This window comes from Myotis myotis, unplaced genomic scaffold (assembly GCF_014108235.1).
Source record: "Myotis myotis isolate mMyoMyo1 unplaced genomic scaffold, mMyoMyo1.p scaffold_m19_p_11, whole genome shotgun sequence".
NCBI classification, from domain to species: domain Eukaryota; kingdom Metazoa; phylum Chordata; class Mammalia; order Chiroptera; family Vespertilionidae; genus Myotis; species Myotis myotis.
Genome location: NW_023416315.1, coordinates 13,093,922 through 13,120,835, shown reverse-complemented (window position 1 = coordinate 13,120,835; position 26,914 = coordinate 13,093,922). Strand labels below are relative to the sequence as shown.

General features: G+C 38.5%; 1 protein-coding gene across 1 annotated transcript in view; it reads right to left on the bottom strand.

Annotated features, from left to right (window-relative positions):
• Positions 1-16,890: 16,890 nt before the first annotated feature.
• SYPL1 (synaptophysin like 1) overlaps positions 16,891-26,914 on the bottom strand; it is a 28,223-nt gene continuing 18,199 nt past the window's right edge. Inside the window, 4 exon segments of the mRNA XM_036327548.1 lie at positions 16,891-18,446; positions 18,449-18,551; positions 20,013-20,201; positions 25,233-25,437. Of these exon segments, the coding sequence (XP_036183441.1) occupies positions 18,421-18,446; positions 18,449-18,551; positions 20,013-20,201; positions 25,233-25,437 (523 nt within the window). The 3' untranslated portion in view covers positions 16,891-18,420.

Here is a 26,914-nt window from a genome sequence, read left to right as displayed (position 1 = left end):
GGGAAGCAGCCAAAACGCAGAGGGACAAAGAAACAGGTCCCAAATGAAAGAACAGGAGGAAAGCAAACTAGCAGATACAGAGTTAAAAACTATTGTTATAAGAATGATCAAGGAACTTTGAACTTCAACAGCAAGAAAAAGAACCAGTCAGAAATGAAGGATACACTAACTGAAATGAAGAATAATTTACAGGGAATCAATAATAGAATAGATGAAGGCAAGAATCAAATTAGCGATTTGGAATATAAGGAAGCAAAAAACATCCAAATAAAAGAGCAAAAAGAAAAGAGAATCCAAAAAAATTAAGGTAGTGTATGGATCCTCCAGGACTACTTCAAGTGTATCAACATTTGGATCATGGAGGTGCTGGGAGAAGAGAGAGAGCAAAAAATTGAAAATCTATTTGAAAAAAATGACAGAAAACTTCCCTAAACTGGTGAAGGAAATAGACATAAAAGGCCAGGAAGCACAGAGAGTCCCAAACAAGGTAAACCCAAAGTGGCCCACACCAAGACACATCATAATTAAAATGCAAAAGGTTAAAGATAAAGAGAAAATCTTAAAAGCAGCAAGAGAAAAGCAACTAGCTACCTACAATTCCAGTAAGACTGTCAGCTGATTGCTCAACAGAAACTTTGCAGGCCAAAGGGAGTGGCAAGAAATATTTGAAGTGGTGAAAAGCAAGGACCTCGAACCAAAAATTACTCAGGAAAGCTATCATTTAGAATCAAAGGACAGATAAAGTGCTTCCCAGACAAGAAAAAGCTACAAGAGTTCATCACCACCAAACCAATGTTATATGAAATGTTAACGGGTCTTTTTTTAAGAAGAAGGAAAAACAAAGTTCAAAAATATGGCAATAAATACATATGTATCAACAATCAACCTAAAAATAAACAAGAAGAACAGAAACAGACTCATATAAATACAGAGAACATTTTGATGGTTGCCAGGTGGGAGGGGATTGGGGAGGATGGGTGAAAAAGGTGAAGGGGTTAAGAAGTACAAATTGGTCATTACAGAATAGTCATGGAGACGTAGTGTACAGCAGAGGGAAATAGTCAATAATATTCTAATAACTATGTATGGTGTCAGACGGGTATGAGATTTATTGGGATGATCACTTAGTAAGTTACATAATGTCTAATAACTGGGGTGGACACCTGAAACAAATATAATTGAAATGCGGAAATCAAACTGAAATGCGTGGTTTTCCTCTGGGCAGGATGCAAAGGTGGCTTCTTTCCCAGGTTCTTGTCCAGGTGGATTAGAAGAATGAAGCCACGGACAAAAGGTGGTATAGGAAAAGGTGGAAATTTATTGGAAACAAGTACAGACTCCCACGTGGCGGGGGGGGGGGGGGGTCCCAAAGGGGTAGCCCACTAAGCCCCTTTTCCCTAAGGTTTATAAAGGCTGCAGTTCTTTGTGTCCTGATATCCTCCTCTGATTGGTCACTATAGCAGCTTCAGTGCTCAAACCCTCTTTTTCTCCCCATCCTGTGGTAGAATTCTCTATTCCCTGTGACAATCTGCTTTCCTCTTTCTCCCTTTTGTTTTTCTACTCCCTGTGGCTTTCCCCTGTCTTCTGTGAATGGGTATCTTCCTCTCCCCTTATCCTGTGGCATCTTTTTTCTCTCTCTGTGAATGTAGGCCTTTTGGCAGATCCCAGCGCCCCCCCCCCCCCCGCCCCCGCTCCCCCCCCTGCCCCTTCCCAGCTTTGCAGTCCTCCCCCATGGACCTTCTTTATTTCTAAAATTCCCTAAACCTGCCTATTTTACCCCTAAAAACTCCTTTCATAATGTTGTATGTCAACTATAATTGAAAAATAAAAAATTATTCAATGGCAAAAAAAACCACCTTACTATTTTCTTTCTAAATCTTTGAGGAGAATTGAGATTATGCCCTTTTGATTCTGTGGTTCCTCTTATCCTTTCCATTACACCTCACCCCCAGCACCACAGTCCTGTTCTCCTAGATACTCACTTTCCAGTCCCTCTCTGACTCTCTTTCAATGCCGAGGTTGGGCCTGTCCACTGGCTGTGAATGCGAAGGAAGAAGTAAGAAGCTGGGAGGCAGAGTGGGGAACAGGAGGAAAATCCCACCTGTGTCCATGTTTCCGTGAAGCATTGTTTTGTAAAGTTCCTGTAGGAGCTAGAACTCCCTGTTTATTCACCCCTGAGGAAACAGCTTTCCTGGGGAGGGAGGGAAGTGTGGACAAAAAAAGGAGCTACATACTAAACCTGATCAACTCAGGGAAGGCCAGCATGGTGGGCCTTACAAACCCAGAGACCAAAGTAACCACATGGAATGAATGGTCTGAACATAAAAATTCCTAACTAAAAGTGGGTCATGGTAGATAGTCACTTGCTAGGCCTGTAGCTTCCTTGACAAAGGCCAATTGAAATTGTCTATTGCCTTTGTGCATCTAAGATAACATATCTTTGAAATGTCAGAGTAATTTCCTTTTCCAGAACCCTTGAAGGCACAACCTCCAGCACCACGTTGTTATTGATGCAGTAAGCAGTTAGACGTGAGCAGAGTAGGAACAATTGCCCAGATATGGGTCACCGATGGAAAGCCCAGGGTATCTAGTGTCGGGAAAAACTGGGGAAACAAGTATTGTAGGGTGAGGATCTCGCCCCTGGAGTGACCTTTCCTTCCCTAGCATATCACTCACTGGCCATGCAGTTTAGATCCCCTGACCTTTCATATCTCTGATCAGGCGGTTTGGACCCTCCTCTCACGGATCCTCCCCTGGATGTTGCTAATCCTGTGGTAGACCCCTCAGAGGAGGAACAAGGGGGCTGGAAAACAGCTTCATAGCACTCCCGTAAAAGCCCTTGCACAGCCACTCCCTTAAGCATTAAGCCCTCAGGACAATGAGGTTTTGGGTCCCATCAAATAATCAAATAAGAACAACAACAACAACAAAATCAAATAAGAACATAGCCTCAGGTGTGTTCACCACAGAGATAGAGTTTGGGTCAAACTAAAGATGATGTTTAGGCTTCAGTTGTGTTTCAGCTCCAGGCACAGAAAAGCAGCAAAACCAGACCAAGCGATGCCATGGCTGACATCAGGACCAGCTGTAATGATGAATGAGTCCCAATCCTGGCACTGACCACTCAGTAGAGACCATGACCCTAAAAGGCGCACCTGGAAAGCTGATGACTATTCCATTGAGATCCTCCTGTGAGACCTCCCTTAAAATCCCAGCCTTTGGAAAGCAGACAAAACCCCTTAAGGTGCAGGACCCAGCTGCCGGCTGTCTCTCTCTCTCTTGAGTACATATGTGCCTTTTCCCACCCGCTTCTTATCTTCTTATCTCTCGGTCTTTCTCTCTCTCTCTCTCTCTCTCTCTCTCTCTCTCTCTCTCTCTCTCTCTCTCTCTCCTAGAATTGTTCTTCCCTCTTTCTTCCTTCCCTCAAGGCATGTATGCTTGCCTTCTTTCTCCTAAGTTCAAGGGTCCCTCTTTTGCCTCTGCAACTTGTTTCCTGAGTCCATCTTAGCCAAACTCAAGGACAGAGTCTAACTTCACCAGTAACATCTGGTGCCATTCACCATTAACATTATGCTGTTGCCCACAGACCATCTTTATGTGCTGTAACTGTTAACTATCCTGCACCCACAAATGCAAAAGTATTTGTCTCTCACTTTTATTTTTTATCTAGTCTTAGCGATTTCCCCACTTAGCTTTCTCCTGCCTCCCTAATCTACGACCAATGAATTTCATGTAATCATCCTCACATTCTCCTCCTTTGATTCCAATGTAGAATATAAACTGCAAAACCATTATTCTCCAGGGCATTTTCTCAATCCATTGAGATGTTGCTTCCTGGCAATTGTCAGTTTGGGTCAAATAAACCCTTATAAGACTTTTTGTTAGGCTCGGCATTCATTTGTCAACAACGGAAGGAGGAAGGGGTCAAGCCCCCTGCCAAGCTGCCACTACTCTTCCTTGTTTGTGCCTTAACCCTCTGCTTGGGCTCTGACACCTACCCTTCAGCACCGCTGAGCTAAAGTCTACAGGAAACAGGAAATGCGGTTTAGCAGACATCCTCTTAAGACTCGGTGAGGTCTCCGGGCTGTACTGCTACTGCCACACAAGGGAACGAAGCTTTGCATGATGTGTGCACAGCTGACTCCACCAGAGACTGACTCTCTGTGGTTTGTAGCCTTTGTACCTGTGGGCATGTATATGTTTTTCCGACCTCTTAGGAAATTACCTCTACAGGTATTAAAACGCAAGAGTACTTCAAGTTCCTTTGCAGAGCCTCTTTGGCAACATGAAAGGCTAAAAAACAACCCTAGGAACAGATGTCGGTTTAGAGTTTCACCACCCAAAAGGTGGGCCCTGCCTTGCCCACCCAGCGGGCGGAAGGTCCTGTTTGGAAAGAGGAAAGGGTCAACTCTGAGCAGCTCCCGGCCTGCGGCAGGCGTGGCGTTCAGGTTCAAGCACACAGCAGAGCTGAGGGTGCACGGAATCGTGTACCTTCCTGAAGATGACAGACGCGAGCTCTGGCCTGGGGCCCAAACTTCTTATCCTTGAAAAACACATTTTACAGATTGTTGGCAAAAACAGCCAACCCAGATTAAGCTGCCAGAACTAACTATTTTTTTATTTCCTCCTACTCCTCTTGAAAAAATACGAGATAAAGTTTTTCTAGGATGCTTCCTCCCTTGTCTTTCCTGAAAGAGATGAGAGCAACTGGGAGAGCCTAGAGTTCCCTGAGCGCTTTGCGGCCTCGAGAAAGCCCAGTGTCACACTTCAGGACATTTAATAACAAGGAAAGTATTTGCACTGGAGATGTATTCTTCAGTTTCTAATATGATTCCTTCAAATATGGCATTTTCCTGAGGACATTTAAGGATTTATTTACAGATCCTTCATTTACTGTCAGAGAAGCTCAAGGGCAGAGAAATTCTGGGCTGACATTTTGGGAGTGCTATGCTCAAAGGGAGATCAAGCAGAAAGATAAAGCGCTTTTGAAATGATAATGTGAAGTAATGGGGACAAGCACTTGTTTCATAGGCACCATTTCACCATTTCCAATGTAAAGTGAAGCCCAGATATGCTGCTCTATAGTGATTATATAATTAATATTTCAGTGACTGGCAATCCTCAACTGTCCCTATAAAATTTTCATCCAGAAACCACGACTTAAATTGGATCATCATGAAAGAGGTTTCTGCAAAGTGGATTATATATTTTTTGTCATGTAAACTTGGAGTTACATTTCTGATTAGGGACTTGACATCAAACACATCAGATATGATTGCATGATTTCTGTCACATATGCAAAAATAAAATTTCCCTAAAATCCGTGATCATTATCAACTAGAGGCCCGGTGCACAAAATTCTGCACTCCAGGGGTCCCTCAGCCCAGCCTGTGCCTTCTCACAGTCCAGGAGCCCTAGGGGGATGTCTGACTGATGGCTTAGGCCCGCTCTCCCTGGGGAGCCGGCATTCGGACATCCTTAGCGCTGCCGCCAAGGTGGGAGAGGCTCTTGCCACTGCTGCTGTGCTCGCCAGCCACGAGCCTGGCTCAGGGCTTCTGGCTGAGCGGCGCTCCCCCTGTGGAAGTGCACTGACCACAAGGGGGCAGCTCCTGCATTGAGTATCTGCCCCCGTGGTCAGTGCACATCATAGTTGACCAGTCGTTTCGCCGTCCTGTGGATTTGCATATTAACCTTTTATTATATAGGATAGGATAGTAAAAACATGCTCCAGTACTATCAAGTGGGTGTAAAGGTACTGTAGGCAGCTCAGTAGTCTCCTGTCACTACACCCTGACCTGCTAACTCTTTGACTATTAACTGTTGACATATATTATGTCATCGCACTAACCATGAGGTAGGGAATGCAAATATTGGTTCCTGAATTCAGCAGATGAGGCAAGAGGTTCATGAGTGCACAGTTAGCTGGAACCATTAATTCCAGTATGGGATTTCTCTCTACTCCTAAGTCCAGTCACTCTCCACTGTACTATAGCATCCCCTTTGAAGCACTGCTGGCAAGATGGCCGATACTGTGTATTTGCTTCTCTGACATTTCAGGGGACGCTACTTTAAATGTATGTTAATGTAAGAAACATTCACACCTGTAAAGAATATTTGTGAGTTTATTTGAGCCAAACTGTGGACAACTGCTGGGAAACAGAATCTCAACATATTGAGATAATGCTCCAGAGAATGGCAGTTTTACATCTTGTTTTATACATTACAATTAAAGGAAGAGACATAAGTGGGTTACATGAAATCCTCTGGTGATAGATTAGGTGGGTGAAAGCAAAGTGGGGAAACCTCTGAGATTGGATAAAAGTAAAATGATAGACATATACTTCTTTTACTTAAGTGGGTGCAGGATAGTTAATAGGCAACAATTAACAGAATAACAATGAGGGGACTTGTGGTTTTCACAGAGCAGTGCCTGTGCTTTGAGGTCCAGGAAAAGGAAAATTACTTTGACATTCCAATAGTATGTTATTGTAGATGCAAAAAGACAATAGGCTCAGTTAAGGTAAAGATTGACCTTTGTCAGGGAAGATACTGGCCTAGGTATGACTACCCACCATAAACTACTTTTTAATTACAAAGTTTCAATTTCAGACCACTCTTTCTAGTTACTTTAGGTCTCTGAGTTTGCAAGGCTGCCATTCAGGCCTTCCCTGAGCTTGTCAGGTTAGCATATGGCCCCTTTTTGTCCACATATACATACATTCTAGTTTTCCAAGTGCCTTTTTTTTTTGGTTCCTGTTTCTAAATCAAATATCTTCCTATGTTTTCATGTGGAAACTGAGGTCTGCATAAAGTTATAAAAAATTTTAATAATAAGCCACACAGAATAATAGTGCAATATAAATGTGACCTAAAGTGCTGACACTTAAAATAAACATTTACTTTGCAATCCCCTTATTTGTTTTTTCTAGAATTTAAGTGAGACTCTTGGAACCAGATTTTTTTTTTTTTTAAATATATTTTATTGGAGAAACCAAGATGGCGGCATAGGTAAACACCAGAATTTGCTGCCTCGAACAACCACTTCAAAAATACAACTAAAAGACGGAACGGACATCATCCAGAACCACAGGAAGGCTGGCTGAGTGGAAATTCTACAACTAGAAGGAAAGAGAAAAGCATACCGAGACTCAGAGGAGGCACGGTGCGGAAGTAAAATACTAAGGTGCGGAGGTGCATGCGGAGCGGGCTGGTGGCTGAGGGTGCGGTTGTCGTTTTCAATCAGGAGGGAGTCTCAGGCTCTGAGCTCCAGTTCCAGGCGAGTCTCTGGGGACCCAGACTCATACGGGAGAAGCAGGACTGTCTGGCATGGGTCGGAACTCGAGGGCAGCTTTCTCTCGGAGGGGCTAGCAGCAGTTGCCAAGACACTGAGAAGTGGAGCCTCTGAGAGCAGCCATAACTGCTAGCCCCGCCCTGTTGATCCCATGGGTCCCGCCCCGCCCAAGCCCTGCAGGGAGGCTTTTGCTGGATAGCCTAAGGCAGAGGCTAGATTAGCACCTCCCTAGAGAGCCAGGAGCCAATGTACCCAGAGTTCAGAGTGGGACAATCCAGTTTCCAGCTCCGTGGAACCATAAAGGACACACTCAGGGGGCAGACTCAGTGAGCACCAAAGCCCCATTGAAGTCTTACCCCGGAGGGGTGTCTCCAGCACAGAAGTTCTCCCACTGCAGACACAGCAGATTCTCACAGCCAATTGGCCTGGAGGTCAATTCCTCCCAGTGATACCTACAACAATCAAGGCTTAACTACAACAAGACTGTGCACAAAGACCGCAAGAGGGTGCACCAAGAGTGTCCTCCTCAGGTAATTGGGGAGGCTGAACCACTGGGCCCTAGAGGACACTTAGCACAGAAAACCACTTTATCAACACAGGGAAACATAAAAAATGCGGAGACAAAGAAAAAGGACACAAATGACAGAAATGGAGGAAAGCAAACTACTGGATATAGAGTTCAAAACCACACTTTTAAGGTTTTCAAGAATTTTATAGAAACTGCCGAAAAACTTAATGAGACCTACAAGAAATCTAATGAGACCTTCAAGGTTGTGATAAAGGACCAACTAGAAATTAAGCATACACTGACTGAAATAAAGAATATTATACAGAATCCCAACAGCAGACTAGAGGATCGCAAGAATCAAGTAAACGATTTGAAATATGAAGAAGCAAAAAACATCCAACCGGAAAAGCAAAATGAAAAAAGAATCCGAAAATACGAAGATAGTGTAAGGAGCATCTGGGACAGCTTCAAGTGTACCAACATCCGAATTATAGGGGTGCCGGAAGAAGAGAGAGAGCAAGATATTGAAAAACTGTTTGAAGAAATAATGACAGAAAACTTCCCCTACCTGGTGAAAGAAATAGACTAACAAGCCCAGGAAGCGTGGAGAACCCCAAACAAAAGGAATCCAAAGAGGACCACACCAAGACACATCATAATTAAAATGCCAACAGCAAAAGACAAAGAGAGAATCTTAAAAGCAGCAAGAGAAAAAAAGTCAGTTACCTACAAGGGAGCACCCATATGACTGTCAGCTGATTTCTCAACAGAAACTTTGCAGGCCAGAAGGGAGTGGCAAGAAATATTCAAAGTGATGAATGCCAAGAACCTACAACCAAGATTACTTTATCCAGCAAAGCTATCATTCAGAATTGAAGGTCAGATAAAGAGCTTCACAGATAAAGAAAAGCTAAAGGAGTTCATCACCACTAAACCAGTATTATATGAAATGCTGAAAGGTATCCTTTAAGAAGAGGAAGAAGAAGAAAAAGGTAAAGATACAAATTATGAACAACAAATACACATCTATCAACAAGTGAATCTGAAAATTAAGTGAATAATCTGATGAACAGAATGAACTGGTGATTATAATAGAATCAGGGGCATAGAAAGGGAGTGGACTGACTATTCTTGTGGGGGAAAGGGGTGAGGGGGATGCGGGAAGAGACTGGACAAAAATCGTGCACCTATGGATGAGGACAGTAGGTGGGGAGTGAGGGAGGAAGGTGGGGTGGGAACTGGGTGGAGGGGAGTTATGGGGGGAAAAAAGAGGAACAACTGTAATAATCTGAACAATAAAGATTTAATTAATCAAATAAATAAATAAATAATAAAATAAAATAAAATATATTTTATTGATTTTTTACAGAGAGGAAGTGAGAGGGACAGAGTCAGAAACATCAATGGGAGAGAAACATCGATCAGCTGCCTCCTGCACACCCCACACTGGGGATGTGCCCGAAACCAAGGTACATGCCCTTGACTGGAATCGAACCTGGGACCTCTCCGTCCACAGGCTGACATTCTATCCACTGAGCCAAACCGGCCAGGGCTGGAACCAGATTTTAAAACAAACTAAAAACTGTCCTTAAAGAGCCTTAGCTAACATCTTTTTGTTTCTTTCCTAAAGTTCCCATCCAAGGTTTTCAAAATTATTCTCCTAACCTCAGAGGTTTGGGAAGTGGCATGGTGCTGGCTCCACAGTTAGTTAACAAGAATGGAAACACTTCACACTTCATTGGAAAGCTATAAAAGCATGTTCCAGGTCATTAAGTGAGGCTGTTAAAAGGAATTGCTTGCTGCATTTGGGTAGTGGGATTAAGAATTATTTTATTTATTTTTTTACAATTTTCATACTTTAAACAAATTGTGAGGATAAGAAAAATTTAAAAAATATGTTTTTATTGATTTCGGAGAAAGCAAAGAAGAGGAAGAGAGAGATCGAAACGAACTCTCCAAAAATTCATCTGGAATAAAAAACGACCCCGAATAGCTGCAGCGATCCTGAGAAAGAACAAAGTAGGTTGGATCTCAATACCAGATATCAAGCTGTATTACAAAGCCACTGTTCTCAAAACTGCCTGGTACTGGCACAAGAACAGACATATAGATCAATGGAATAGAATAGAGAGCCCAGAAATCAGCCCCAACCAATACGCTCAATTAATATTTGACAAAGGAGGCAAGAACATACAATAGAGTCAAGATAGTCTCTTCAATAAATGGTGTTGGGAAAATTGGACAGATACATGCAAGAAAATGAAACTAGACCACCGACTTACACCATACACAAAAATAAACTCAAAATGGATAAAGGACTTAAATATACGACAGGAAACCATAAAAATACTAGAAGAATCCAAAGGGAACAAAATCTCAGACATATGCCGAAGCAATTTCTTCACCAATACAGATCCTAGGGCATTGGAAACTAAAGAGAAAATAAACAAATGGGACTACATCAAAATAAATAGTTTCTGCACAGCAAAAGAAACCATCAACAAAACAACAAGAAAGCACACTACATGGGAGAACATACTTGCCAATGCTATCACTGATAAGGGTTTAACCTCCAACATTTATTGGGAACTCATACAACTCAACAAAAGGAAGATAAACAATCCAATCAAAAAATGGGCAAAGGACCTAAATAAACACCTTTTAAAAGAGGACATTCAGAAAGCCAAGAGACATATGAAAACATGCTCAAAGTCACTAATCATCCGAGAGATGCAAATCAAAACAACAATGAGGTACCATCTCACACCTGTCAGAATGGCTATCAACAAATCAACAAACGACAAGTGCTGGAGAGGATGTGGAGAAAAAGGAACCCTCCTGCACTGCTGGTGGGAATGCAGACTGGTGCAGACACTATGGAAGACAGTATGGAGTTTCCTCAAAAAACTACAAATGGAACTCCCATTTGACCCTGTGATCCCACTTCTAGGAATATATCCCAAGAAACCAGAAACACCAATCAGAAAGGATATATGCACCCCTATGTTCGTAGCAGCACAATTCACCATAGCTAAGATCTGGAAACAGCCTAAATGCCCATCTGTAGATGAATGGATTAGAAAACAGTGGTACATCTACACGATGGAATACTATGCTGCTATAAAAAAGAAGGAACTCTTACCATTTGCAACAGCATGGATGGAACTGGAGAGCATTATGCTAAGTGAAATAAGCCAGTCAATGAAGGAAAAATACCACATGATCTCACTCATTCATGGGTAATAAAGACCATTATAAACTTATGAACAAAAATAGATACAGAGGCAGAGCTGCCTCAAACTGATTGTCAAACTGCAGCGGGAAGGTCAGGGAGGGTTGGGGGGCAGGAGGGAGGGGGGTAAGAGATCAACCCAAGGACTTGTATGCATGCATATAAGCATAACCAATGGACATAAGACACTGGGGGGTAGGGGAGGCCAGGGGATTGTCAAGGGTGGGGGAAAAAAAAAGGAGACATATGTAATACTCTTTGTAATAATTAAGCAATAAAAAAAAAAGAGAGAGAGATCGAAAAATCAATTGGTTGCCTCTTGCACACCCTCTACTGGGGTTTGAGCCTGCAACCTGGGCATGTACCCTGACTGGGAATCAAACCGGCAACCTCCTGGTGCATGGTAAGTCACTCAACTAACTAAGCCACACTAGCTGGCAAGGAGTAAGAAGATTTTATCTACCCTTCTAGATTCTTCTGGCTGGCCTAATAAGTCAACAATAGATAAACAAGGGAAAGTAATGAAATTTAATTACATACATATGTATAGGAACCCTCCACACACAAGAGAGTCAGAGACCCCAATATACAGAAAAGTAGTATGAGGCATATATGGCATTCTGAGCCACGGAACGAGGTCAGGTGCCTGGGTCTTCGGAGGGGAGAAAGGTCACTTGCAGGACAGTAAGAAGAGCAGATGTTTAGTAGTTAGAGGTTTGCCCTGCCATAGAGATAGGTAATAAAAAGTTATTTCTGATAATAACTCTTATTATGGGCAAGGCCCCTAATTTAGATTCTTTAACAAAGAAGTAAAAGTTTCTCTTGGGCCCCCAGTGTCTCTATTGCCTTCAGATTAAAATAATCTATGTGCCAAAGTAGCATATCTTGAGGTGCCTGTTCTGAACTCTTTCAATATAAAAATAAATTTCAAATGCACAGAATGAAATTAATTACATTTCTTGATTCATGGCACTCTCTCATCATTGGTCTATGCATGGCCTCTTTTCTTTATGCTATTTTTATATGCTAATAGACTTCTACCGAAACCAGTGCCCAACCAAGAACTACTACCATTTTCACTTGACTCTCTATCCCAGCTCTCTGCCTTTCACATAGGTTACTTCTCTCTTAAATTTGCTGTTGGTCATTCTGTTATCAGTGGGGTGTTCTCTGTGTCCCCACCTGTTGCTGGTGGAAGTGGAGCTCCTGGGATGCCATGGGAACAAGAATTTCCTGAGGCCCCTGGGGGAGGATGAAGTATCGTGGAAAGCTTTCTGTGGAATTAAACCCCTGGGTTTCCAAGGTCCCATCTCCCTCCATCTCACTATGGAAAAAGTCCCATTTTGTCTTCAGCAGGACTAAGATCAAAGCCCCTACCCAGAGCCTCCATTCCATATTGAAGCACAGACCAGTGCAACTGCCTTAGCTTGTGTGTCCAGCTGCAGTCCATTGTGTGTGGAGTCTGCACGGCCATGGACCATACAGATTCTAGGGCCACCTGACTATGGAGGCAGCATGGGAGTGTGCAAGCAAGCAGGAACCAAGCAAGAGAAATAAAAGAGAGAATTCCTTTGTTTGGGGATTATGTAGTCCCAAATTTTTGTGGGCTTGCATTAAGGTCCACCCTCATAGATATGATCTTTGTCCCAGGTTAGACTGACAGACAAGCAACCCACCCCTACATCATTCCAACTTCACTGCACATGCACCCATTTTCCTTCCCCTGATTAAAAGATATATGCAACCCTGTGTTCACTGCAACATTATTTACAACTTGAGGCCCGGTGCATGAAATTCATGCACTGGGGGCGGGTGTGTGTGTGTGTCTTGCAGCCCAGCCTGTGCCCTTTCACAGTCCAGGACCCATCGGGGGATGTAGCAGTGCACCAAGCAGCAGGCGGCCAGGGAGGAGCTCGAATCGGGGCCAGGCGTCACACTGCTTGCACTCATCCTGGCCTGCTGCACCTGCTGCCACCACTCGGTAGTGCTGCTGTACTTATCAGCTGTGAGCCCAGCTTCTGGCTGAGTGGTGCTCCCCCTGTGGGAGTGCACTGATCACCAGGGGGCAGCTCCTGCGTTGAGCATCTGCCCCTTGGTGGTTAGTGTGCATCATAGCGACCGGTCATTCCGCCATAACGGTCGCTTAGGCTTTTATTATATAGATAGCCAAGATATGGAAGCAATCTACATGTTCATCAAGAGATGAATCAAGGAGGTGTGGTACATATATACAATGGAATATTTATTATTCAGCAATAAAAAAGAACGAACGCTTGCCATTTGTGACAATGAAACGCAGAAATTAAACTGGAACGTGTTGTTTTCCTCTGGGCAGGATGCAAAGGTGATTTCCTGGATTCTTGTCCAGGTGGATTTGACTAATGAAGCCATGGACAAAAGGTGTAGTAAAATTTGAAGTCAGGTAGTGTGACATATATCCAGACCTGTTCTTTTTTCTCAGGATCGCTTTGGCTGTTCAAGGTCTTTTGTAGTTCCATACAAATCTGATTTTTTTTTTTGTTCTATTTCTTTTTAAAAAATGACATTGAGCCATAACCGGTTTGGCTCAGTGGATAGAGCGTTGGCCTGCAGACTGAAAGGTCCCAGGTTCGATTCCGGTCAAGGGCATGTACCTTGGTTGCGGACACATCCCCAGTGGGGGGTGTGCAGGAGGCAGCTGATCGATGTTTCTCTTTCATCCATGTTTCTGACTCTCTATCCCTCTCCCTTCCTCTCTGTAAAAAATCAATAAAATATATTTTTTAAAAAATGACATTGAAATTTTGATGAGGATTACATTAAATCTGTATATTGCTTTGGATAAGTAATATGGCCATTTTAACTATGTTAATTTTTCTCATCCATGAACATAGAATATCTTTCATTTCATTCTTTTTCAATGTATTTTAATAATGTTTTGTAGTTTTCAGTACATAGGTCTTTCCCAACCTTTGTTATATAATGTCTTAAAAGTCTGTGTTATTCCTTTTACAAGTTGTTTTGGCTGTTAGAGATCATTTGCATTTCCATATGAGTATTAGAATCAGGTTGTCAATTTACAAAAAGCATTTTGGGGCTTTTTATTGGAATTGTGTTGAGTCTATTGATCAATTTGAGAAGAATTGACATCTTAATACTGAGTTTCTTGACTCATGAACATTGTACAACTCTCCATTTATATAGGTTTACCTTCTCTCAGCAGTGTTTTATAGTTTTTAGGTTTGTACACTTTGTACAGGTTTGTACATTTTGTCAGATTTATCCCTAAGTAGTTATTTTTATGCCATTTTAACAGTATTTTTATAGAAAAACAATTTATTTTATATATTTATCTTGTATGCAGCAACTTTGCTAAATTCACTTATTGTAGCAGATGTAAACTACCTCCTATCTTTCCATTTCAAAGTACAGTTTGATTCTGTCACAACCTGATGGTCTTTGGGTATTTACCATACCCCATTAGTCATCATCATAATCCTAGGAAATCAAAATGACAAATTTATCATCAGTTATCCTGAGCATATACTTTCTTGAAGGCAAGATCAGTTCCAAATGGGCCATGCTTTTAATAATTGTGTTTTTAGAGAGGAAAATATTTAATTTGATTCATCTACTGATTGGCAGCTATCAGCATAATTTTAGAACCAGGAGAAATGCAGAATTTTAGGCCTCACTCTGGACCTACTAAACCATAATCTGCATTTTAAAACATTCCTCAGGTAATTAGTTTATATGCATATTAAAGTTTGAGTAGCATTGTTTCCTATTGACAAAAAGTATCATGTAGATCCTTTACTTCTGGATAGACCTGAAACCCTAACTTTGTCCATAATTATAGAAAGGAGTTTCAAGCCATTTTCCTATGTGAAGAACATTACGGCTATTCTGACCATTGCTAGATTGTTTCAAGAAAGAATAGATTTATGTGTTTGTCTTTTTACAGAATCTATTGATCTATTATCAGAATTGAGAAGGAAGCTATATGACCCAAGTAGAGATCTAAGATAAATAGTACTTTAATCACAATTTCATTCCCAAGAACCTGGGGAGTACTCTGGTTTTTCTTGTCTCCATTACACTTTATTCATTCACCTTCATAACCACATTCAATACCTTATTACCCTAATTGCCCCTCCAAATTCTTTCTGACCACAATCAGCCACCTCTTCAGTTCTCTCATTCTAATAATTCCCACCACACCTGTTCTTTGAATTTACCAGGATTGCTGGTCAGTCTCCTTCCTTTCCTCCCATCTCTCTGTTTTCACCTTCTTCCCTACCTAGCTACTCTACTCTCATGCCAATATTGTTTACTTCCTTGCCTACAAGTCCAAACACAGATCATTCTGTCAGGTTTCTCTGTTCCTATACTAATTGACTTAACGACCTAAAAGTAAAAAGCAAAACTAAAATTCAGAAGAAAACAGAGATGGTTATCTTTATGACATTGAGGATTTCTCAAGACACAAAAAGCACTAAACCAACCACGAAGACGAATAGGCAACACAGAATAGGAAAAACCCAAGTGGCCAATAAATACAGAGAAAGATCACCAACCTCAATAACAATCAGAGAGCTACAAATTAAAAAAATATCAAAATACCATTTCAAACCCATCAGATTGGCTATATGGTCCAATAACATCAAATACTGGCAAGGATATGGGGCAAGAGAGAGACTCATATATTGTTGGTGGGAAACTCAATTGGTACAAGCACTTTACTGAGCAATTTTGTAATACCCAAGTTACAACTGAAATGTATCTCACTTTCCAACAGTTCTACTTCTAGTGATGTCCTAGAGAAGGCTTCACACATTCCCAAAAATATTTTTCCCAGTGCTATTTTAGTGAAAGGTGAGAAAAATCTAACTGTACTTCAGAAAGGAAAAAGCTGTAGTGATCTTTTATTTCCTTAAAAAGACAAAACCAAAGCAAATCTGACATAAAGAAAACAAAATGTTAATATTTGTTCAACCTACTGGTGGGGACTCAGTTATATATTATTGCTTATACTTATTTATCTTAAATACTACATACATTTAAAAATTAAGTGTGACACAGAAAGCAATATTGTCCTTAACATTTACAGCAGGTTAGTAATTATTTTAAGTATCATTATCCAATTGACCTCAATTCACACAAACATTAGTACTGATGCTGTTTACAAATAATTCTTTGTAACCTACCACTGAGTAAAATTCAAAGCTGTTATTTCTTCCATACTGGAAATTATCCTATAAATTACTGAACCCTGTAATGTTGACTCAAAATCAGGGAGTGAAAAGGCAACAAAATGGACTGCTTTCTAGATCTACCGTAATCTCAATAGTTATTAACTTTTAATGTCCTTAACTTTAAGTACTTCTAACATAACAGACATATAAACACCAAGACATCGAAACTCTTTGGGGAAAATAAAGGGAAGCTCATGTAATCCTGAAGCTTGTCCTGCCTTTCTGTTCCAGACCACCACCCTTCCCAGGGACTCCAGGTTAAGAGTCTCTTTTAGATGCTATCAAGTTAGTAATCATAAATACTCTCTTAGGTCAAAGGAGTTTATGTCTATTAACTCACTTTATCCTTTTAAGTACTTTTAGGTCCATAGCATTCTTATTCCCATTTTTCAGATAACCAAATTGAGGCATACAGAGGTTAAGTAATTTGCTTAGTTAATTAGCTAGTATGTGGTGAAGCCAAGATTAAAATTCAGTTAGGCTCCAGGGCATGCACACTTAATCAAGAATCTGTGTGCCTAATTGATGGACAGTCAATTAGAAAAGGTTTCGCTTGAAGGTTATAAACAAACATTTAAAAAATGAGATTGAAAGAAAAAAAAGGATAGACGCAGGGTCTCCAAAGCATTTTTTATCTTTTATTCCTTGCCAAACATAAAAAAAAACCCCAACAAACTACTGTGATATTCTATTGCTTGCTTTGAAAATTAATTTTATTTTGCATTGCTCATGCCTTTAAGATGAAGGTTTCTTTGTAATATAACAATCAGTGCACTCTTTCTTTTGACTTCTTTATTAGGTTGGTTGCATAAAAGATATATTCTCATACTGACAATTCTTGTCATGAATAAAATCAACAAAAATAAGGCAGTAGCAAGACATTCTTCACAAATAAACAATCAAGTGGTAAGAATCCAAAATCTGGCCTGTACAACAAAAAGATTAGGAAGCAAAATGTGAATAAGCCCTGGATTCAAAATATACCTAAAGACACAAAAAGCACAATCCATGAAGATAAATAGGCAATACAGAATAGGGGAAACCTAAGGGGCCATTAAATACAAAGAAAGATCACCAACCTCAATAGCAATCAGAGAAATACAAATTAAAAACATCAAAGATTCCTTGTTTATGATGCATAATTTCTTTATCAACCATTTGTGAAATAAGAATGAATGTTAAGAAATATGAAATCCAAATTGCATTTATTTTACAATATTAATGCTAAATTCAATAACAACTTCATTGAATCTAAATATTAAAGGTTTCAAAAATAAAAGGCAATCTTAATTTTTTTAACCTTATGAATAGGGTCTGCCAAAAAAAAGTGCATTATTTTATTCTACTTTCAAGGAGAATAGGTCTCAACCTGCAGTTAAGTGGCATGAGCAACAAAGGACAACAAATATCACTAAGAGTAATGCCCATACATATAAAAATATCTAGATGAACCATGTTTTTTCTGCTTATATAGCAAGTCTATTAAACAATCAGCATAATGGAAGCTTACATCTTATGAGACAGAATTATTAACACACACCTATTAAAAATTTTCAACCCACACTCCCAAAACATTTTAGCACACCTTTTAAGTACTGTAGGTCATTTAGAAAAACAAATAAAACATACACCCAGTCTTTGCAATTAAGAATTTTCCATACATATAAACAATGTCCTGATATAAATTCTCAACTAAATATGTTTTTTTCTAAATATGATTTATGTAATCAAGGCTTTCTTAAAGATAGGTCTTAGGTATATGATCTGTACAAACTGACAGTAGTGTATATTCCAAATAGATTTTTCTTTCTATTATGATATGACAATATAACTCTTTTCTGAGTGAAGATATATGTTAAGCTTAAGGTGTAAACACTCTGGAAGGCAAACAAGTTAGTGAAGAAATTAATGTTCATTTAAAATGTGTATCATCTCATAATAGGCCCTGAATTTTCAAATTTACATGCACGAATACATTTACATCTTAAATTTCTGGGAAAGGTACAGGCTTTGTGTAAAAAAGCAGCAAAATTTTAAACCCACCAATTTATTGAAAAAGCCATTACTTTTATTAGAAACACATAATGCTTCTCAAGATGTTGACAACAGGTCATAGTATAGACGTATATTTTATACAGTGTACTTCTCCCTTAAATTATATTCCAGTAGGTGGAATACCGCTTGGGTATTAGAAGCAGAAGTATTTGATGGACTGTGTAAGTTGGTCTCCTTGTACACAAACCATGCATTTCCTCCCCAAAGTATCATATTCAGAAAGCCAAAGATCTAAGAAAGAGAAAAATAAACATGAAGATCTAATATCTACTTAAATATTCATACCCATCTTAGTTTTCCTTAAATACTTAACATTTCCAGGCAGTATACCATCATTTCATTTGAAGTTTAAACTACATATGACGTGGAATAAAAAATACTTTATATTTAAACGCCAAATTCGAATATATAATGACTTATTCCCAATGAAAAAGGCTAAATCTCTAAGTTTGTAACATATTAAACCATGACTAAAAATAAATCTTATTTTTGCATGCTCACTACTATAAAAAATAGGATTAAATTTGAGAGCGTAACTAAATCCCTCCTTTAAGTTGCCTTGTGTATTTTTTCCTACTTCCCTACTTTATACCCCCTACTACCTACCATCTTTCCTACTCCAACAATAGGTAGAAGAGAAAAGGAGTCAGAAGAACTTTATTTCACATCTTACATTAGTCTCTGGTATAAATTTGGTAAGAAGTCTCAAAGATGAATAAACTGAAGCTGCCCTATTTTCACATTTTTTCCCCTAAATTCAAGAAATATAAATATGTTCTTATATTTATAAAAAGAATATGAAGTAAGAGTGGGATAAGAAGCTTCAGAGTACTATCATATTACTGAAGGCAAAGCTTTATACCTTTTTGTATATTTGCATACAAAAACATTTCTGAAACTGTCCATTTCAGATATTATCAATTGATGTAAGTGCAAAAAAGGTGACTTTTCGATTACAAAGTTATAAAGCAAAAATTTGGCCAAATTGCTTTATAAGACAGTGCTAAATTCATCCAACACTTCCTTAAAAGACACGAAGACGTTCCTAAACATAATATACTCCATATAACATTATATTTAATTATATATTGATCTGAATTTTGGTAAAATAGAGGACTGAAGAATATGTACATTTATGTAGACTTAATTTTTTAGGTTATTTATTAAGCCAGAAAAGTATTACTTTCATACTCAGAGCAAGTAAGATTAGAGAACGAGTTCTAAAGTCAGATCTAGTTCAAACCTTGGTTTGCCAACTTGGGTGAACTAACAGGAGCTACATTTTTTCCCAGTTGTAAAGTGAAGATAATAGTGCCACCTCCCACATTCCCTTAGATTGTTGGATCACGTAAGATATGAGTATAATGCCCTTAGTGTAACACCTGACATATTGACTTAATAAATGTTAGTGACTATTATAAATACTTAGCAGGTAAAAGTCTTGCCTAGTCAATTTTAATGACAAAAAAGACTCAATTATGATCTTGTTCAAACCCATTTTCTAACTTTTCTAACAAACTTTTCTTTGTTGTCATAAAGGTAAAGATTATATGGTAACCAGGATTCTGACAGTTTACTAAAAATAAAACCCAACACATCTAGAAATTATTAAAAGCTATTGTTTTCTTAAATTATTAGGTAAGGTTTTTCAAATAAGCGAAATGAAATATCTTATAAATACTGCATACATACCACAGATACATTTAGGGATCCCATACTAGTCACAGAGCCAAAATAACACTTCAATTCTGAAGAATGACAGGGTGCAAGTTCCTGGACAACACTGTGACTGGTAGCTATTTTAATATCTGTAAGAGCTTTAGCCCAGGCTGAAGTGCTCACCAGCCACAAGAATGTGACAACAAGAGTAACAACAAAGTCCTAAAGTAAAAAGAAGTATGAATTAATAATGAACAGTAAATTTAAAAATGCTAAAGTTAAATCCATAATGAAGGAATTGAGATTACATCGAATCCCATGGTACTGAGAAATGGCCTTCATGTACACTTTATAAAAAAGGGCACAGTCAACATAATAAACATTGCTGTTTATTATTACTAGCCCAAAGCCTGAGCAACAACACTAAATAAGACTCAATCATCTCTTTAGGAGTGAAAGATATTTACATTAGAAATCAAGGTTTGCCCTAGCCAGTTTGGCTCAGTGGATGGAGCGTCGGCCTGCGGACTGAAGGGTCCCAGGTTCGATTCCGGTCGGGGGCATGTACCTTGGTTGCAGGCATATCCCCAGCGGGGGTGTGTGTGTGTGTGTGTGTGTGTGTGTGTGTGTGTGTGTGTGTGTGTGTAGGAGGCAGCTGATCGGTGTTTCTCTCTCATCGATGTTTCTCACTCTCTATCCTTCTCCCTTCCTCTCTGTGGAAAATCAATAAATTAAAAAAAAAATTAAAAATTAAAAAAAGAAAGAAATCAAGGTTTTACATAGCCCTTACCACAAGCATACCTAAGCCATTCACTCCCAGGATCATATCTTAGACCGTTATTACCAATAATTGTATCCCTTCAAATTCTCTATTTTAAACAGCCCACTCCCCACTAGCACTTCTCTTTCCAGCTACCTCTCTCTGGCACTGCACCTTAAAAACATCCCCCATGGAGACCTACAATCTGATCTTAGTACTTGTTTATTGTCTCTCAACCTCATTTATGCTCTAATTTCCCTCCTTAATTTATATTCTAAGGTCCTTCAATATAATCCCTCGCATATACTCTTTAACTCCCTTACTCTTCGTCTGCTTTACCAGATTGTTCTGACAAAACTAACTTTAAATCTAATTCTCCATGATTTGCAAAATGGAATGGTGAAAAGCCTTATCAGGAAGACTAGTCTTTTTAAATTCATGATCATGAAATTTTCAGAATGCTCATTATAATAATAAAAGAACAAGAAAGAAATCTCTCTGAAAATATCTTATCCTAGTAATTTTCTAAAGCCTTTGCTAGTTATTATATTTCTAAAATCAGAACTGAAGTTTTTAATATTTTGGATAGTTTCTTCTCGAACTAATAAGATGAAGAAAGGAAAAGAAACATCTACTCTTACTCAATCCTTTCTGCTGGGAAACTAAAATTTGTCAATTAGTATTGTTATAAAGATCTAAACAACACTTTTTAAAAATATGCATTTGTGTAATATAAAATATAAGTCCCATTTTTTTTAGTCTTCCTTTAAATTAAAGACCAAAGTGGGAATAATGTAAAATTTGTATCTTTTAATGTTATGTATTAGGGTATACTCAAGGCTACTAGTATGAGTTTATACACAGCTGCAGCGAAACTCCAAGCTCAGGAATGGATTCTGGAGCTTATCCCAGAAGTGTTTTGTTTAAAAAATGAATCTGATTAGTTTTTAATTACTTTTGCCAGCCAGCTCTTAGTTATTTATTTAGGATAAACACCAGTGACCACTTATGAAATACAGAAATTATGTTACATGTAGCTTGTTCACTTGGTCAAAATGACATTGAATAAATATCTTGTGATTAGAGAACCCAAAACAATACGATTAACTTTACAAACATGGAGGTATTTACATTTTGTATCTGAGCTTTCTACTGTTACTGATCCTTTTAACAAATGTAGATCAAAGAGAAAAGGACAGAAACTTTATAGCTTAAATTTTTGCACTGAGGGAGTTCCTTTTTGCTGCAGGTAGACATTTCCTAAACCCTTGCTAGAAATACAATGACTTTTAGAGAACTGAGAAGTAGTATGTATGAGGTTATCACATGTTTAAAAAGTAATCTCTGGGCTCAAGTTCACAGCTTTGACCAATATAAACATCAAATCCTCTTAATTTTTAGGTTTTTTCCCCTCCAAATTAAACAACAAGCTGGTTTTTCCCTTTCATGATTATGTTCTTTAAATCTACTTTGCTGATGGCTTAACACATGACATTCTTATACTTCAAAAACTTTTCTGAAAATAATGCACTGAGTAACCCTAGGATGAGGAGGAAATGTGGGTCTCTGAAGATAGATTTTGTCCTGCTCAGGATTCTAGTTAAGACAATGCACCATGCATACCTGGAGTTCTGCAGCAGTTCACACTGCAGCTGCCTATGGCAGTCCTAGTCCTACCAATCATCAGGATATGATTTATAAGAGATTTTTAGGATCTGGGATACCCTATATTTGTTTGGTTTTATTTTATGGTATTTCTGACTCTCCACATGGCCTAGAACCCTTAAGTTCCTGCTACTTAACACAAAAAAGTAGTACATTTACTTAAAAAGGGAACTATAATCCTATATAATAAAAGGCCAGCAACCATAATGGCATAATGACCAGAATGACCGATCAGCTAGTCGCTATAAGGTGTATTGACCACCTCTTGGTCCCTCCCCGCAGCCCACAGGTTCCAATCGCTGGATGGCCAATGGGGAGCCACAGGGAACCAGAGTGAATGACGACTGGGCAGGACTGGAAACTGGCAATCAGGTGGAAAATGGCCCTGATTGCAGGCTAGGCCTAGGGACCCTACCCATGCACAATTTCGTGCACTGGGCCTCTAGTGAATTTAATGTCACAATTGAAATGTTCCTAGAAATACCTTAGCAGAGGATTGCTATAATAAAAGAATGTCATCATTAACAAACAGTACTTTAAAATAAAAAACCAATGTCATATTTGGCTATATTTAAAAATTTGGGTATCTCGAGAAAACTTTTTTACATATGTTTAAATTAAAAGTAGAATTCAAGCCCTAGCTGGTTTAGCTCAGTGGAAAGAGCGTCTGCCTGCGGACTGAAGGGTCCCAGGTTTGATTCCGATCAAGGGCACATGCCTGGGTTGCGGGCTTGAGCTCCAGTAGGGGATGTGCAGGAGGCAGCCAATCGATGATTCTCCCACATCACTGATGTTTCTATTATCTCTCTTTCCCTTTCCCTTCCTCTCTGAAATCAACAAAGATATATATTTAAAAAATAAAATAAACATAGAATTCAAAATTTAATTTAGAAGCTGGACTTTTACTACAAAAAGCATCTATTATATGCTATATCAAAAACAACAACAACACTTAAGGAATTAATTCTGAATTATCTCTCTATATGACCACTAATTGATCACTGAGGTGAAAAATTACTTTTAACTTTCTGATTGATGCAACTAGATCAGTTTTATTAGACAGAAAAACCTTCCACAAAAAAAACTAGATTTGGCCCAGCCGGCATGGTTCAGAGGTTGAGTGCTGACTTATGAACAAGGTCATGGTTGGTTCCCTGGTCAAGGCATATGCCTGGATTGCAGGCTTGATCCTCAGTGTGGGGAATCCAAGAGGCAGATGATCAATGATTCTCTCTCATCATTGATGTTTCTATCTCTCTCACCCTCTTCCTTCCTCTCTGAAATCAATAAACATTTATTGAAAAAAGAAAAAAACTCGATTTGAATGTTACTTTTAAAAGTGTGGTCACTTTAAAGCTTATTAAACAAAATATGAGAAATGAAAGGCTCACTGCTAAATTTAACTTAAAAATTTGTTGGGATAATGACAACATGGCAAGAAATGTCTTCATTTAAATATAAGTTATAAAGGATTTTAACAAAATATAATATCTGATCATCATAGTTTTATAGCTGCCTCACATGTAATTTCTGTTGATTAAGCATTACAAATAGTTGATGTCTTTCTGGAAGGCACCTAACAATAAAGAAATGTTTTATGAAAATGTCAGGTTTAAGAATCTCTTCTATATATAAAAAATGAAATAAACATGGATGATAAAAAATTGTTTTATTCCTTACTTACCATTTGCATTCTTATGATCCAGGCAGCAAAAATTAAAAATAAGTAAATAAATAAAACCTGTTATCTTATTTCATAATTTCTTCATATTTAAATACCTTCTCTTAAAGTAAACTCATAAATAATTAGCATGTCAGTATTTTCTCAATATATAAATGATCAGTATCACAAAAAACACCTCTGGTTCTCCCTTCAAGTCAGTAACACTAATACTGCCTTTGTACTTATTTTTCTGTAGTGGAGATCAAGCTTAAACCCATGGCTTATCTCTGAATCTGTCACCAATGATCCAGGGCAGATTCTACTAATAAATATTAGAGATTATTTCTATTCTTTAGCTCAGTAGACTAAAGTCAAGAAAGGTGCTAGGACTTCAAATCCAAATATTTTGTTGTCATCTAAAGTTTCAAAATTAATTCATGAATGCCACTAATGCTGAATTCTATAATTCTTATAGAATTATCTGCCTCAGGTTTTAACTTAAGAAATTAAGGAATTTAGACCAGGAGTCAGCAATTTTTTTTTCTTAAAAAAAAGGCAAGACAGTAAATATTTTTTATCTCTGTTATAAGTACTTAACTCTGCCACTGTAGCATGAAAGCAGTCATAGACAATATTGTAAATGATTGAGTGCAGCTATGTTCCAAAAAAACTTTATTAAAACCAAAAACAATGAATCAGATTTGGCTTGTGGGCCATAGTTTGCTAATTTCTTGACTGTTAATCTCAAGATCATATCGTAGAGGCATACAGGGGGTCTTTGAGAAGAGAGAAAAAAGGGAAGAAGTGGGACCACAGTTATGAAACTACTAGTATAGTCAGCAGTTCTGCTTAATTTCTCTGCTACTTGCAACCTAAGATGCTCTATTACGTATCTGAGGTTTTCCCAAGTTAAAACAGAGTAAGAAGCAAACCTCAACACTCCCTAGAGTACAGAAAAAGTGCTTCAAACACACTGAAAGAATTGGCTTAAACATGACAACAGGAGAAAACTCAACCTCATGGCAAACATAGGTCAAAATATGTTGAACTCGCTCATGACAAGAATTTTTATTTACAGTGTAAGGAAATCTATATTTTATTGCAAACATAATACATATTTATCATATACAAATTATTTTTGTATAAAAGGAAAGTGATTACTTACAATCATGGGAAGTTTTCGACTATCCCGATACAGGTTTGTGTAACCAAGATAGAGCAGAAGAGCAGTAATGCAGTACAGGAAGACAAAGACTGCAAACGTAACATAGAATTGTGCAGAAGAAGCATAATCTCCAACAAGGACTACATTGTTCCAACTTATATTACACACATTTACTGGAGAAGCCTGAAATGATGCTTGATTCAACCTATTAAAAGAAATGCACCAATAAATGATCTGGACTCCTCCAACAGAGACAAAAATACACAGGCAGAATATTAAAATGACATTAAAAAAAAATATTCCCCAAATACAGGGCAAGGCAAAAGTAGGTTTACAGTTGTTTGCATGGAAAAATAACAATTAATAAATAATAATACAAGACAAAACTCTGTGCTTTATGTACTCATAACTGTAAACCAACTTTGCTTTATCTTATAAATTAAAAACATTTTTCTTTTGAAATAAAAGGAAAAATTCAAATATTAAAATGAATTTAAGATTTTCATAATATATATACAAATTATACATTATTTCTAGGAATTGATTTGTGATAGATTTAATACAGACTTAAACATTTACAAATCCAGATACTATCTTCTGCATTAAAACTGTAACAGATGCCGAAACCGGTTTGGCTCAGTGGATAGAGCATCGGCCTGCGGACTGAGAGGTCCCAGGTTCGATTCCGGTCAAGGGCATGTACCTGGGTTGCGGGCATATCCCCAGTAGGGGATGTGCAGGAGGCAGCTGATCGATGATTCTCTCTCATCGATGTTTCTGACTCTCTATCTCTCTCCCTTCCTCTCTGTAAAAAATCAATAAAATATATCTTTAAAAAAAAAGAAAAAAAAACTGTAACAGAGTAAGAGGGCTGATATAAAACATTTTACAATTTGAGACATAATATTCCATTCTAAGAAAGAGACTGTGTGACTAGCACCAGGAAAGCCAATTATAATAATTCACATTTTAATCCTGGATTTAATTACCTGCCAACTTCACTTTGTCTTTAATTTTCCCTATCCATAATTCACAAGAATACTATTGCTAAAGATGCAATAAGAGTTCCTTGTACAGCAAATTTATAAGAGAAGGGTTGGGAGATGGAGCGGCAATGATACCAAGCACTTGCTAACTGACAGATCTTTAATGTAAGATTTAATTTAATCATCAAAATGACCTTAATAGGTAATATTTCCAATATACTGACCAGAAAAACTGAATCCTAGAGAGGTCAAGAAAGTAGTTAGAGTAAGTGAAAGGAGCTTCACACTATGGCTTAAACATAGGACACATTAAATAACTGTTCAATGAATATTAAAGTCAAATAGAAGAATTCACAACATATTCATTTTGGCCCTGGTCTGTTTGGTTCAGTAGAGCATCAGCCCGTGGACTGAAGGGTTGCAGGTTCAATTCCAGTCAAGGGCACGTACCTCGGTTGCAGGCTTGAACCCTGGCCCTGGTTGAGGCCAGTACAGGAGGCAACCAATTGATGTGTCTCTCTCACATTCATGTTTCTCTCTTTCTCCCCCTCCCTTCTACTTTCTCTAAAAATCAAAGGAAAACTATCCTCGGGTGAGGATTAACAACAACAAAAATTCATTTTAATTTGAGGGTAAGAAAATAAAGTTTTATCATAGGACAGGAACTCCATAGAAACTCATTTCACATAAATCCAT